Consider the following 14,994-nt stretch of genomic DNA (forward strand, 5'->3'; position numbering starts at 1 on the left):
AGGAGATGCAATCATGAAGTAACTGAGTGTAGAAAGATAAGAGAAAGTGAATAAAAACTGAACTCTGGAGTATTCCAATATTTACAAGTGGGAAAAATGAAGAGGAAGCAGCAAAGAAGATAGAGAAGCAATGAAAGTAAACCAGCCAAGTACCTAGGCAGCAAGATGAAAAAAAAGTTTGTTGTTTCAATTTTAAAATCACAGCATACTATGAGGATAAGTAAGCTTAGAATATGTATTCCAAGGTCACTAATCACAGATTTTAAAAAGTGAGATCAAGTGAGGTTCTATCAGTTTTCCAGTGTCTTATAGATTACAGTGATGTGATACAATCCCCCAATTCATATTATCATTTTAAAACCATACTATCACTTTATTATCTCTTACTCATTGAAGGATTGAATACAGCTCTCTTTACCTTCACACTGGCATTTAACAACAACTTTATTATTTGAAGTCAAATTCATTTTATAAGTCTTGAGGATGAAATTTATATAGTCATTGTAACATATTGGGAACATGCAGACAAGAAGGAAAATCGATTATCCTTGTCCCATACCAGTGGATATTTCCTTAAAATATTTTATGTATATTCTAACATAACTGTGACAATACCACAGAGGCAATTTTGTATTCCACTTATTTCATTTAATGTGATACCACTTTTATATAAAAATATTTTTTTGATTTTGGGAATAATTAGGAAAAACACAAAGGCAATTATTTTTAATGAGTAATGGCTTCAAAGTTAGAAATCACACCAAAATGTCTTTACTTTTATCTAGTTTATGCTAAAATTTTACTTGTCTGAGTTCTATCTTAGAGGAATGTGCTTATTTTTAAAAGTGAGTCATAAACTGTGAAAAATGTTTTCCTTTCAGACACAATTCTCCATTGAGTCATAACTCACTGAGTTTGATATAATATTAAGGAAACATTCTACGTGATAGAACATAGACAAAAGCTCTCACCAAATCTTTGTGTTTCCCAGTCTGCCACACTATGGTTTTCACAGCCCTTATAAAGAATCACTTGTTGAATTCATGTCATAAAGAAAAAAAATATATATCATCTATGGCCAACATTTTTTTAAACAAATTCTACTCTGATGATAATTTTGCTTCTCTTTTTTCTTCTCATCTCTTTAAATACTGTCCTAAAACATACTTCCTTTTAAAACTCCTAAATGTTTTACTAAAATGTACAGAATTACTTGGCATCTTTTAATCATATCTGATATGATTCTTATTAACAGAAATCAGACTACCTTTTGTGGTCCATAAAATTTATTTCACATCAGTTTAATGATGATGTGAAAACAATGATATGCTTGTTGCAATGTTGAAAATGAGATACTTCATAATTAAATAGGAAGAGGAACCCCCCCCCCAAAAAAAAAAAAAACGATTTAAGCTCATTCTTAGATTGAGTTCTCTGGAAACAGACTCTAAACTGGCAAAGTGTGACCAGAAGATTTATTAAGGAATCATTTCAAGAGATACAGAAAAGCAGGTTTGGACGGAAGAAGCTGACCCACATGCAATTGACACTGAGGTTTCAGACAACCCTGTAATAAATTCTGGAACTGAGATGTCCTTTCAGAGTTGTTATAATTTACAGTAAGAGGGATGGGTCTGTGCATCCTTGAGTTAGTCATTGACTGGACCTGGAGGGAATGGAATTTACCTTCAGTAAGGCAGTCCTGGTGACTAAAAGCAATTCTCAATGAGGGGCATGGTTGTGAATTCTCAGTAACAGGCACAGGTATTCCCAGGTGCTGTTGATGCTTTGGCTTTGAAGAGAAAGTATGAGTGGAGCAATGTATTATCTACAATAAGCTCCTACTCTGTGCTCAGCACTCTGCTAAACACTATAGGGGGATATAACAAATAATTGCTTCTCCTTAGGAATATGTTGTCTAGAATTGGTAAGTTGAACTCATATGAAATAATGCAAAAGCATTCATGGTGGAGAAAAATTAAGTGCCAAGATGTGTGGGTTCAACTAAGGAGATACAGACATTACATGAGAAAAAGAAATGGTCAGTGATGATTATATTGTCAGTACAGTCTTCAAGAAGATAAAACTTGAGTTGTGCAATAAAAAAGGAGTATGATTTGGGAAAATGGTGGAGAAAAGGGAAGTAATTTCAGACTAAGAAACAAAAGGAGAAGAGAAATAGAGGCAGGAGCAATTATTCTATGCCCGTGAAATAGTGAAGAATCCATACTACCTAAATCCATTCATTTGAATTCAGAAACATTATTGAGCAATTATTTAATGCAAGGCCCAGAACCAAATGCTCAAGAAGGCTCAAGGAGAATGAGAGACCATGAAGTTTAGAAAACACAAGACTCAACATAATAAGTTGTATTAGAAAGGCATGAGGTACTAGAAAGGCACAAGGACGGAATAATCATGTCCACTTAGCAGAGCTCGTGAAAGGTTATATACAGAGGGTGGCCTTTGAGGCAGACTTTAAGTAACAGAATGTTTTCAGGGAGAGAGAGAAAAGAAGTTCACAGGAAATACTGTAAAGAAACAGGTGCAGAGTTATGGGGTGTATTTGTTGTTTAAATTCATCCAGTTTCAGATGGAGCATGGGTTTCTTGTGGTGCTGTAATAAGATAAGGCTGAAAGTATAGTCTGGACCAAAGAACTTAGAAAGGTAAGGTGACAGGTTTTTTTTTTTTTGTTTTTGTTTTTGCTTTTTATTTGATTCTTAATGTAGAGCCTTATAAAGGTTTTAATTATTGGAAGACTATTGCCTGAGGAGAGTACAAGACCGAGGGAGGTGTGGGGGGACAGGATCAGATTTACAGGCAATTAAGGTATATCTATTTTGAAGAAGGAAGAATGAATCACCATTTTAGGGAAGAAGTGGATAAGACTAAAAAAATTTGACCAAAAAAATCAGAGTACTTTTTTTTCAAAGACTAGACAAACGAGTCACAGAGAGTAGACATACTTGATGGGAAAATTGGGTTAAGAGGAGAAAAAGGGGTCAGCAAAAGGAGGACATCAAAAGTCATGCATGAGATGTTTCTGTTTAATAAGGGAGGACTAAGTGGAAAGTTACACAACTTTCTACGTGGCAGTTCAACATAACAGTGATTCATCTGGAAGAGTGGTTGAACGTGATAAAATGTGTGACTGATTGGAGAATACTAGGTCAGAGGCGGTTAAGTAGATTTGGAAATTATCCTTCTACAGATGGTCGATGAAATCATCTGGCTCCAGATGAAATCATTAGGGAGCAAAACTTCCAAAGGAAAGGGGAAAAGGTCAGCATGGTGTATACGTGGTGGGAGGGAGGCTGTGGAGAGAGCATCCGCAAGAGTCTCATTTGGCATCCTGTAGCTTTTAATGGTTGAAGAAAAGGAGGATTTAATTTTAAGGGCTAAGATGGTGATGAATTCAAGGGCTATGAGCACAGAAAGGAAACTGAACAGAAGGCAGGTATTGTTAGCGCTGTTGATAAAAATGATTTGGGCCTGATTTTCAAATTTTGTCTTGAATTTAAGCCACCTGGAGACCATTCTCTGTGGAGGCAGCAAGAGCACATATTTGAAGGAATTAAGGCATTCACTGCCTGGAGGAACCCACAGAGCACAGCATTATGTAGCGAAACACGTCAGATGTCCCAGGGAGGAGCGTGGACTGCGTTGCACCTTCCTATCTGAATCTTTGGGGCTTACATTTTCATTACAGATGTCTTCCATTTCTGTTACTAGTGGCTAATAATTGTTATCATTCTGTATCTCCAGCTGCCTTCCCTTGTATGATCTATCTTAGAACAGCTTCAACTGTTGGGAAAATTGTTCACATTGACATTGCTGTTCTACCTTTCTCTGTTTATTACCATTGAATCTGTATTTTTTATTTCACATACATGCAGACAGATCTCTTATGATACCTGTGGCATTTAAGCATAATTGCTTATATGCATAGGCTTTTGGTGTGCCGTCCTTGAATGGTGGTAAATCATATTCTTTGATTCAAAGAAATGCAGTTTGGGTTTTTGGTTTTTTACCTTGTAAGATAGTCACGTGGTAAGGCATTAATATGAATTAAATATCATTTGAAATGCTTCTTGGTGGCATCAAAATAAAATTCATCAAAGACTTATAAGCATAATTTATATAGAATTATTGGGGCTCCTGGGTGGCTCAGTCTGTTGAGCATCTGACTTCAGCTCAAGTCATGATCCCAAGGTCAGTGAGTTCAAGCCCTGCATCGGGTTCTGTGCCGACAGCCCAGAGCCTGGAGCCTGCTTCAGATTCTGTGTCTCCCTCTGTCTCTGCTCCTCCCCTGCTCACACTCTGTCCCTCTCTGTCTCTCAAAAAAATAAATAAATAAAACATTAAAAAATTTAAAAAATTATATAGAATTATGCTGAATTTCATCTTTAGGGTTTCATATTGTAACAGCCTCACTGGTGTCTTTGCCTACATTGATTTTCAACCAGAATTTTCATCCACATATTTTCTTCTGTTGGGTCTTCATGGTTTTAGTCATGAAAGTGTAAAAATGAGAACAAGAGAACAGCATCAGAGGTGGCTTCAAGCTCTCTTTTCCAAAGATTGTGGTTACTTTTAACAACTAAGTTTCAGGATGCTGTAATTAAAAAATAATACTGGTAGTAATAGGAATATAACTTTTCTCTTTCTCTTTTTTCCTCCTTAAACATCAATGTTCCCAGTGATCTGTCCTAGTTCACTGCTCTCCTTTTAATTCCTTCTTGAGTGATCCAAAGCTTTAACAGCTCGTTGATGGGAAGGCTCAAATATCTTTAAGTATAATACCATCCTACGTCCAGCAGGATGTTCCGCAGGCACATTGCATGTGTCCTCGGCCTGTCCCCTTAACTACTCCCCATCTTAGTAAATGCCACCATCTTCCATCCAGCTACCGAGCCTAGAAACTTGAGAATTATCTGAAATTGCTTGCTGCCTCACCCCCTTCTTTTTCATCATATTCTATTGATTCTATTTCTTAAATATCTCCCAAATCCATCCCTCTTTCTCCATCTTCAGTGGCCTTGACTTATTCCTTGTTTCTTTTTCTCCAACATTGTTCTAACTAATCTCCGTATTTTCAGTCTCACTCATTTTGAAATTTCTCTCTTAAGTATTGTTTCCAAGGTGATGTTTCTAATATGCAAATCACAATATGTGTCTTCCTTTCATTCAGTATTTTTCAATAAGCATTCTATTTATATTTTGGATGGTTTCGATTTTGTTCAAAGGGATTGGCCTGCATGCAGGATATTCAGCATCTTTGGCCTATCCACAAAACACCTAGAATATCTCCCAATTTTTATGCTAAGCACAAACACCCTCCTCACACACTTCCAAGGGCCCTCTAGACGGTATGCTTACACTCTCCGCCGAAAACCAAAAATAGTTTCCTAAAAGAAACTCCTCCAGGATAATTTTCATTCTCTTTAGCTTGACACGCAAGCTTCTTCAGGATACCTCTTTCTGCTGCTTTTATTTATTTCCCAACAACTGCTCGCATGCAGTCTGGCCATGCCAGCTCACTTGGGGCTCCCCACGCAGGCCACATCTTTTAAGAACTCTGTGCCTTGATCTATGTTGTTCTCTATTTCTGGTCCCTTGCTCAAGACAGTTCTTATCCTTCAAGACTCAGGTATCCCTCTCTGCTTCCCCTTCTTTGCAAATCCCTGCCTAGTTTAGATGGCTCAGTTCTGTGGTTCCACTGTGCATTCTTGCTTCATCAAGATCAGCTGTCACCACGTATTTATCCAATTCAGTTGCTGGGTTGTTCTGTTTCACCCATTTAACGGTAAATATAAAGCTTGAAGTGGCTTCCTGTAGCATCGGCTGGATAATCGTTTCACATTCCAAATTTAAAAAGTGCCAATATCCTTACATGAAATACACATGCAAATCAGGCACCCACAACCAATTCCTAGGCTATAGCCTAAGTCAGTCTGCCACCATTGTAAAATTGCTTTTGTCATGTGGATTTTAAGTTCCACTCTGTTCGATATCTGTTCTTGTAATGTTTACAAATGATGCTTTAAGTTACTTGTCATCCTATAAAATTGATGGTCCTGGAAGATACCCCATTGTACACCTGCTCTTTCTCTTCCCTGCAGATCACATCTGGCCACAACAACTCTTCACATTAATAGGAATCCGGATAAGCCAATTTGAGAAAATGACTTCCACATTCAGTTAAAAAAAAAAGCAGACAAAAAGTATGTTTTCCTGCATCTTCTTTTACATCTACTACAATCAGACATTTTAAAATTTGTCAAATTCTGATAGAATTTAGTACCTTACTGTTTTCATTGCATCTTTATTTCTAATAATATGAAATATCTTCCACATATTTGTTGGCCTTTATATTATGGACTCTGTGAATTATCTAGATAGGATTTTGCATATTTTATTTGCTTTTTTCTTATTGATACCTAAGAACTTTCTGTAAGTAAATCTATTAAGCCCTTTCTGTCACGTTAACTACAAAAATTTTCTGGACACCTGGGTGGCACAAGTGGTTAAGCATCCAACTAGATTTTGGCTCGGGTCATGATCTCACGGTTTGTGAGTCTGAGCCCTGCATCGGGCTCTGCCCTGACAGTGTGGAGCCTGCTTGAGATTTTCTCTCTCCCTCCCTCATTCCCTCTCTCTCTGCCCCTCCCTTGTTTGTGCACTCTTCTTTCTCTCAAAATACATTGTTCTAATAAATGTTCTAACGTTAAATATATATATACATATTTATATATATAACATTAAATATAAATATATATAAGTATATATATAATTATAAAACTTTTCCAGTTTGAACATGCATGTAAGGTTTTACAATCTAGCTTTAAAATGTCTTTGAGAATCTGATATTCCAATAGTTTATTATTTATATATTTGTTTTCACTCCCATTCCAAGATTATTAAGCTGCTCAAAATATTTTATTCTAATATATTTAGAGGTTTTTCTTTTCAAATGGAAATATGCAGTTCATTTGGGAAATTTCTTGGTATGAGGATTAGAGAAGGAAACATGCTTTAAAATTATAAATGTATATTAGGTGCCTGGGTGGCAATCATGATCCCAGGGTCATGACCCCAGGGTCAGCGGGTTGAGCCCTTCGTTGTCCCCTGCACTGAATGCTGTGTAGCCTGCTTAAGATTCTCTCTCTCTCTACCTCTGTCACTTCTCCCCCACCTGAACTCTTTTTCTAAAATAAAAGAAAAATAAAATAAAATGATAAATGTCTATCAAGTGCCTGTAATATCTTTTAGTAAATGAGAATTTAATTGTATGTTAAATTCTAATATAGATACATAGATTCATTTCTGAATACTCTTCTTCCACTGTGGCCAGTAGCTTTTTTTCTATATTTTTCATCTAATTTTAGCTAGTAGAGCCAGTGACCCATCTTTACTCACTTCTGTTTTGAGAGGGATTCCTCATCATTTTCTTGCATATTTTTTATTCCAATGAACTTTAGAATGATTTTGTCATGTTCCACGTTTTTAAGATTCTATAGGGATTTTGAGTGGGGTTGTAATTAATTTAGACATGAATTTAGGAAAAACAATTACATTTCTCAAATACTGAGCTTCTCTATGTCAGAATAAGTCACATTGATTCCCATTTTAACCTTATTTTACATATCTTAGTCAAATGTTATAGTTTTTCTAGTCAGGTTCAACAAAGTTATCATCAGGTTTAGTTTTTAGTGTTATATGCTGTTATTGCCATTGGAGATAGAATCATTTATTTTTTTGTGTGCTTCCTATCCAGTAATACTAGTAGAAACAGTAACAATAATACATAGTAATAATTATATATACTTCACACTAGTAAATCAAGTATTAATACTCTCTAAATGTACTTTTCCAATTACACAGTATATAATTTATCATCATTCAATGAATATATTTTGGACAAACACAAATACCAGGCAGTATGTTAGATCCTTATAAACAGCCCCTGCCCTTGTAACAATGAATAGAGAAGACTGACACTAACTGAATAATCATACAACTGTATAAAGCATTGTAGTTGTGCTACAAGGAAAAGTACAGAGTGCCAAGAGAATTTATAACAGGGACTTTATTTAACCAGGGTGATAGTGAAGTGTGAGGATGTATCTAAAAAGAATCTAAAAGATAAGTACAAGTAAACTGAGCAGAAGGAATACATATCCAATTAGATTTTGACAGGCTGGGGAATCCGCCTTTCAGGAAATGGACATCAATCCATTGTGTGTGGAGCAGAGAGTAAGGTTGATAATGGCAACATGAAGCTTCAAAAGTCAGGTGTCAGGTCATGGAAGAGTCTCAGAGTTTAAGGATTTTTATCTTTATCCTAAAAGTTTCTAGTAAAGTTTTTTTAAGGGGTGTGTGTGTGTGCATGCACGCATGCACATTGGAAGGACGAGGGAGAATGAAGTGACATATTCAGATCAGTATTTCAAATTGACCATTCTGGCTCTTTGGGAAGAATGGATCAGAAAAACACAACAATGAATACCTGAAAACCTATTGGAAGGCTACTGAAGGAGCCCAGGTGAGAGATAATGATAATGTGGACTAGCATAGTGGCAGGGGACACAGAGAGAAGAATATGGTTTTAAGAAACATTAGGCTGACTTAAAAAAATACAAAAGCACCAGTTATTTTACTCAAAATGAGTTTATTTGGAAATAGCAGAGGAATTGCAATTCGGAACCAGCAAACTACTGTGAACCCATAAGCCATAGCAAGTCTGGAGTCTTGTTTTTATAGCTGAAGGGAGGAAGCTGGGAGGGACTGTTTCACTGAATTCTCATTGGTTATGCTGTTGCTAGGCAAAGAGAAATTCTTCCTTCCACCTGCTGGGGTACATAAATTATGCTTCTTTCCTGCTGGGAAATTCAAGATATACTTCTTACAACAAGTGGTAGTTTGTAAGAGCTCTCCCTTCAGGGCTTCCCAACTCTGTTATAAATTAAGTTTCCTTTATTTTCACAAGGCAAAATTGAAAATACTTAGCAATGCCAGAATTCTGGCTTGGTGAGGGAGGGAGGTGACAAGAACAACTCCCAGGTTTCTAGCCTAACTAAATGGATGGATGGTGAGGCTATTGTCTGAGATAGGGAACACAGAATATAAAACCAGCTTTGAGATAGAAATATCAAGAATTTTTTTAAGATGCTGAGCTACAAGTACTTCTGAACACTGAATGAAGATGGTGAGTTAAACATTTATGTATGCATTTCTCGAACTCCGAGGGATTTGTGCTGTGTATATGCATTTTGGAGCTACTGACACATGGTAATTAAAACTGTGGGCATAGATAATGGCCAGTGATGACAGAATATTGTGTGTGAAGGTAAAGAGAAAAAGACTGATCCTTGGGGAATGCCAACAATTAAATTTGGATAAAATGATGCAAAATGGGAAGAAAAGCTGTTCTTGGGTAATACAGCCATTTGATTAAAAAAAATCAGCTTATGGACATGCCTTGTGCTCCACAGGCTATTGGTTGTCATGTGATATCATTGCCTTGGTTTACCATTGTTGGAACTCTGCCCCCAAAATTACCTTTTAAGAGATTCTTCTTAGTCTTTCCTGAAATCTTCATAATTTCAAAGAAAAGTGTTATTTTAAGATGCTCTTTTCCATGGTGGGATAGGGACTCTGAGGTAGTTCTAATCAGTGTTCTTTTTCTCCTCCAGTATTTTCTTGCATATGCTTTCTGCCATATAACACCACTCTATTGAAGGAATTTTGACTATAATTTCTCTGAATCTCTTTTCAATTGGGAATAAATTATTCAACTTGGCCATAATTTAACACATTTTATGAGTTTGGGACTTTTTCAGCATTCTTTATGCTTTCTTTGCTATTTTTTCTTTTTTTTCATTTCTGTTAATTAGGCAAATTTTCACTTGTATTTTTAATAAATTAATATTAAATTAATGTCACCATCCTCCCTAGCTATAGATTAGTTCACTTTTGATCATGTAGAGTTTGAAATATCATTTAGAAAGGTAAAGAGGTCCATGAGTCTAGTGGGACCTATCGATCTAGAACTCAGGCAAGTAATTTGAGGGCTTTTGGAATTGTCTGGGGCAAACTTTTATTCCTGAGCTCCAAATAAGAGCTGGTATTTCTATAGCTAAGATTATTTAGTGTTTTTGACTTAAGAGAATCACCACATATTTCTGGTTTATCTATCTAAACTTGTACAACCTTTATAGGTTGGATTTGAAGGAAGTTTTAATACAAACAAAACTCACAAATGTCCTTAGGTATATAAATATTCAAATGTAAGATGTAGAGCTCAAATAATAACCAACTTGGGGAAAAATAAAGTTGTGAAATAAATACTGAAAATAAAACTCTGAAAACATTTAGGCTAAATTCATATGTGTTATACTTTGAAACAGACATTTTATTATCACAGTTTATTCAACCATGAAAAACCAGTTGCATTTCTCTTTTTATCAATAATACTACCCGAGATTTTTAAGGGCAAAGACAGTGATAATTAGTGTCGTGTTGCCCTTGTGGGTGATTTTAAAATTGATTTTCATTTCTAAGCCAGTATGTACACAATGGGAGGTATTTGTTGTTTTATCCTTTAAATAAATGGCAAGTAAAGAATACCACAACACTTTACTTTTCACTATTGGAAATAAAATGGATCTAATATGTTCAAAGGAATTTCACAAAACGAAAACCATTGACATGACAAAAGCGTGCATTTAATTTGATGCTTTGCAGAGATACATGACTAAAGTTGCGTGCATGGCTTGTCCTTTGGGATGGTCCCAGCTGTTTATTTTTAAAGAAAAAATAAAAATGGAGCCAACAAATGCAATTAAGGGGGAAAAAAACCTTGAGACACAAGGGGACCTACATGTTCTGGTCTAAGAAACATGCAAGTATCACAAAACATTCCAGATACAGTATGACAGATGAACAATGAAAAGGCACTGGAACAATGCTCCTTCTTTCAGAAATGGGAAGTCTAACAGTTATTTTTTCACAAATGGTATTGGTGAAACCATCTTTATTTTTAAAAAATTTTATAAAAGGAATTTTAGCACCATCATTAGAGGAAAAATAATAATACATTTTAGCCCTGCCTATCTCCAGTCTTGGAATAATAACAGAAGCATAGCACCTTTTAGTATCTAAAATATAAACAAGAATAGTAAGTCCATCCCAGCTTCTAGAGATGAGGTAGCTCATGCTAAGAAATGTTGGGTCACTTTTCCTATGAGAGTTCAAAGGCCAAATGTTCTACTTCCAATCATCACATTTGATTAGAGTCAGCTCCACCACTTGAGTTTCTAAATCTTTTTCTTCATTATAGCCTTCAGGATGATGAGATTGTACATGTGGAAGACTCTCGACTTTGGGTCCTGGACATATGTTTATAAAGTTGTACATGTAAATTATTTTTCATTCAAGGTCTTCTTAAACAAGAAAGTGCAAATGTATTCAATGGTATATTCATGGTAACTCCTATCTATATTGATAGACTGAGTCAAGAGGGAAAGGTACCTCTAAATTTGAATGAGAAAAAGTCTGAACTTACCACCCTTTACAAAAATTTCAGATCACTTTGTTTTCCAGAAATTCCAATGAATGTATAGTATTTAAAAATTCCATTTAATACAGTGAGAAATTGATGGGGTTTTTTTCAAGTTCTCTTTGAAGAGTCCCTACGGTAGTTACACAATCTCTAGACATGCATGTGGGTTTCAATCACAAGGGTAAACATTCTGATTTCATTTTTAATTGATAATTTGGGAATGAGAGGTCACAAAAGGGCACTACTTTGTATTTTTCAAACTACAGTCAAGTGAAACAAACATGTGTTGTGGTTTTACATACCCCACTCTTTAAGCTACCTGCCAGGAAGAAGAATTTTCTCATAAATACTAAGCAACTTTGTCATTACATTGAAATAAATTGAAGAAAACGGAGATTCATTTTATTCAATCAGTTTACTTTTTTAAAAGGTGGTCAATGTCATTGGTCGTCTTAAACCTAAACTGCTGTATTGAAAAATATTTTAAATCAATTAAAACTTGAGGATTGTAAGTAAAATAAATATTCTGAAGGATAAGGAGGCCAGGCACTTAAGACCATATATACAATGCTGATGCAGGATCAGCCATTACTTCAAGAGTCTCAGGATCAGCTTCAAACAGTCAAAATTCTTGTGAATGGTGGTGGTCATTGATGGCGGGGGTGGTGCTCATTGTCGATGTACCTTGGCTTGCTTTACACAAAACAAACTGGCCCAATTTCGATGCCAAATTCTTGGTCTGTGCTGCCAACATCCACAGGGGCAAGATCTATGATGGGCAAGCGTGCCACATTCTGTGTTCTATATTCAAAGATGGTCTTGCCCACATTTCCATTTCGTTTCTAGAATTAAATGGTGCAACAGGTTAATAGTATATACAAATTATTCCAAAGATGTTAGGCATGAACTTCCAAGCCAAACTTGATAATGTGAAAGCAATTTCTTTTAGTGCACTACTTGAAATTAAGAGCACTGTTAATATCAAGCTGTACTGGCATAGCTGGAGGCATTTCTTACAGACTTTAAATTGAGAAAATGCCTTTTGTTCTTTTGCAGCTTCCCAAATGGTCACTAACAACATAAACTGTGAAAGCCTTTTTTGCTTTTCACAAATGAAATAATTCACCATGAAGTATTTTCCTTTTTTATATCTATATATACAAATGGGGAGACATACAAATCAGTGAAAAATACAAGGAGTATCTCAGATTGACTATCTGTTTTAGAATCAAGGAATTTTAAGCATGTAACTGAGCTGAAATAAAGTGACTTGCAGGAGAACCAAAGTGAATTTGCAGAAGAGCTGCGTTGAATCCCAAGGATCCGGTCCTTTGTTAATTATCGTATTAAAACTTCTACCATGCTTCATGTACTAATACACATTCACAATTATGCTAAAGAGTATAAGTGAAGCTATACTAAGCTTCACTAAGCTATACTATACTATTCACTATAGCTATACTAAGCTATAAAAAGTGTAAGTGAAGCTATTATGCATAATCATATACTGGGTAAAATTGCCCCCACTTCTGCCAATGCAGCATTTTTAACAAAATACATTTTTCTCAACCAGATCAATATATAGATTAAAAGTACTTACAGAGCAAGTATCTTGAAGAACTATGTATCTGAATCTAACATTTCCCTCTGCTTTGATTTCCAAGTCATTTGACCCTTTGAGAACCACAGCTTTCTTGAGGTTTTTGGCTTGATCATCCATGTATCCTACACTGTTTTTACAGATGTAAGTAATGTTCTGGGAAGCTTCTTTTGATAAAAGGCGCAAGAAGGTCATTTGAGTAATGGCTGCATTAGGTGACCGATGGTCTCCATAAACAAACTAGAGAAACAAAGAGTCTTTGTTATAGGAAACACTGAAAGGTTTGATTAAGTGCTGTGTGTGTGTGTGTGTGTGTGTGTGTGTGTGTGTGTGTGCGTGTCTGTGTGTGTGTCTGCGTGTCTGTGTGCATGTGTGATTTCAGACATCAATTTTGAAGAGTATTACTTTTATTCTTTCATATAACAACATACTCTACCTACATATAAAAATATTTTAAAACGTCTATGAATACTCACAAGGGAGAACCTCTGTCTTTATTACCCCAAACAAAAGGTAATGAAATCAATGACAATTACAACTCACTAGAAAAAATATAAGTATTTTAGAAATCTGCTTCTGTTTAAAAAAATCTTGCGTATTGCTTTTTAGCAGTTATAACTGAGCACTAGCTCAATCATGTATCAAAAATAACTCACTGTCCTTATTGCTAATTATAATAAGAATTGGAACTTAATTCTTTAAACCCACTGTTACATACTTACAGGAAATATGAATTACAAGCTTTCTATCAGCTAACAAAAACAGATAATCAAAAAAATTTGAAACATAAAGAACCTTCTTTTCTGCTCCTCTTCTCTTTTAAGCTCTATTTTCAATGCTCCTATTTAAGCCTTTTACATAGTATATTGACTAAATTACATTTCAATTGGGTGTATTTAAATGTTAAAATTTCCTACCCATTAAATAATTGTAGATTCTAGTATATCCTGTACACACCTGTAATATCTCATTATGTTTTTTTTTTCAACGTTTATTCATTTTTTTTGGGACAGAGAGAGACAGAGCATGAACGGGGGAGGGGCAGAGAGAGAGGGAGACACAGAATAGGAAACAGGCTCCAGGCTCCGAGCCATCAGCCCAGAGCCCGACGCGGGGCTCGAACTCACGGACCGCGAGATCGCGACCTGGGTGAAGTCGGACGCTTAACCGACTGCGCCACCCAGGCGCCCCAATATCTCATTATGTTTACTAGTAACATGAATTCTGAGGAAAGGTCAGAAGCAGAGTTGAGAAGAAAGTTTCAGAGTTAGGCTGCCATAAAGAGATCCAGAATGAAATATTCTTATTATAATAGGAAATGGCAAGGCTGGTTGAGAATCTAAATACAGGACCATGAAAGAAACATAAAGGAAAAATATTAATAAATTCATATGCAGTTGACCATGAACAATATGGGTTTGAACTGCATGGGTCCACTTACACATAGAATTTTTTCAACACACACAGTACAGTGCTGTGAATGTATTTTCTCCTCCTCCTGAGTTACATTTTCTTTTCTCTAGCTTACTTTATTGTGAGAATAGAGTATATAATCCATATAACATACAAAATATGTGTTGATCAACTGTTTATGTTATTGGTAAGTCTTCCAGTCAACAGTAGGCAATTAGTTGTTAAGTTTTGGGGGACTCAAAAGTTGTATGCAGATTTCTGACTGCACAGATTTTTGACTGGTTTTTGTCCCTAACCCCTGTGTTGTTCAAGGTTCAAGTGTAATTACAAAGACACCTTAAGTTTAAATAATACTACAAAGCTTACAAAGTGACTTAATTATTAAAAATACTATTACAGTGATTATCTAATATTTA

General features: G+C 35.6%; 2 protein-coding genes across 2 annotated transcripts in view; one reads left to right on the plus strand and one right to left on the minus strand.

The window, feature by feature from the left end:
* COL3A1 (collagen type III alpha 1 chain) overlaps positions 1-3,643 on the plus strand; it is a 49,397-nt gene extending 45,754 nt beyond the window's left edge. The window contains exon 51 of the mRNA XM_045480494.1: positions 3,599-3,643. Coding sequence (XP_045336450.1) covers positions 3,599-3,625 — 27 coding nt within the window. The 3' untranslated portion in view covers positions 3,626-3,643. The remainder of the gene's footprint in view (positions 1-3,598) is intronic.
* A 7,064-nt stretch (positions 3,644-10,707) lies between these two features.
* The window catches only part of COL5A2 (collagen type V alpha 2 chain), a 149,099-nt gene continuing 144,812 nt past the window's right edge, over positions 10,708-14,994 (minus strand). Inside the window, exons 53-54 of the mRNA XM_045480496.1 lie at positions 13,166-13,405; positions 10,708-12,407 (exon numbers count right to left, since the gene is read on the minus strand). Coding sequence (XP_045336452.1) covers positions 12,261-12,407; positions 13,166-13,405 — 387 coding nt within the window. The 3' untranslated portion in view covers positions 10,708-12,260. The remainder of the gene's footprint in view (positions 12,408-13,165; positions 13,406-14,994) is intronic.

Source organism: Leopardus geoffroyi, chromosome C1, assembly GCF_018350155.1.
Source record: "Leopardus geoffroyi isolate Oge1 chromosome C1, O.geoffroyi_Oge1_pat1.0, whole genome shotgun sequence".
NCBI lineage: Eukaryota > Metazoa > Chordata > Mammalia > Carnivora > Felidae > Leopardus > Leopardus geoffroyi.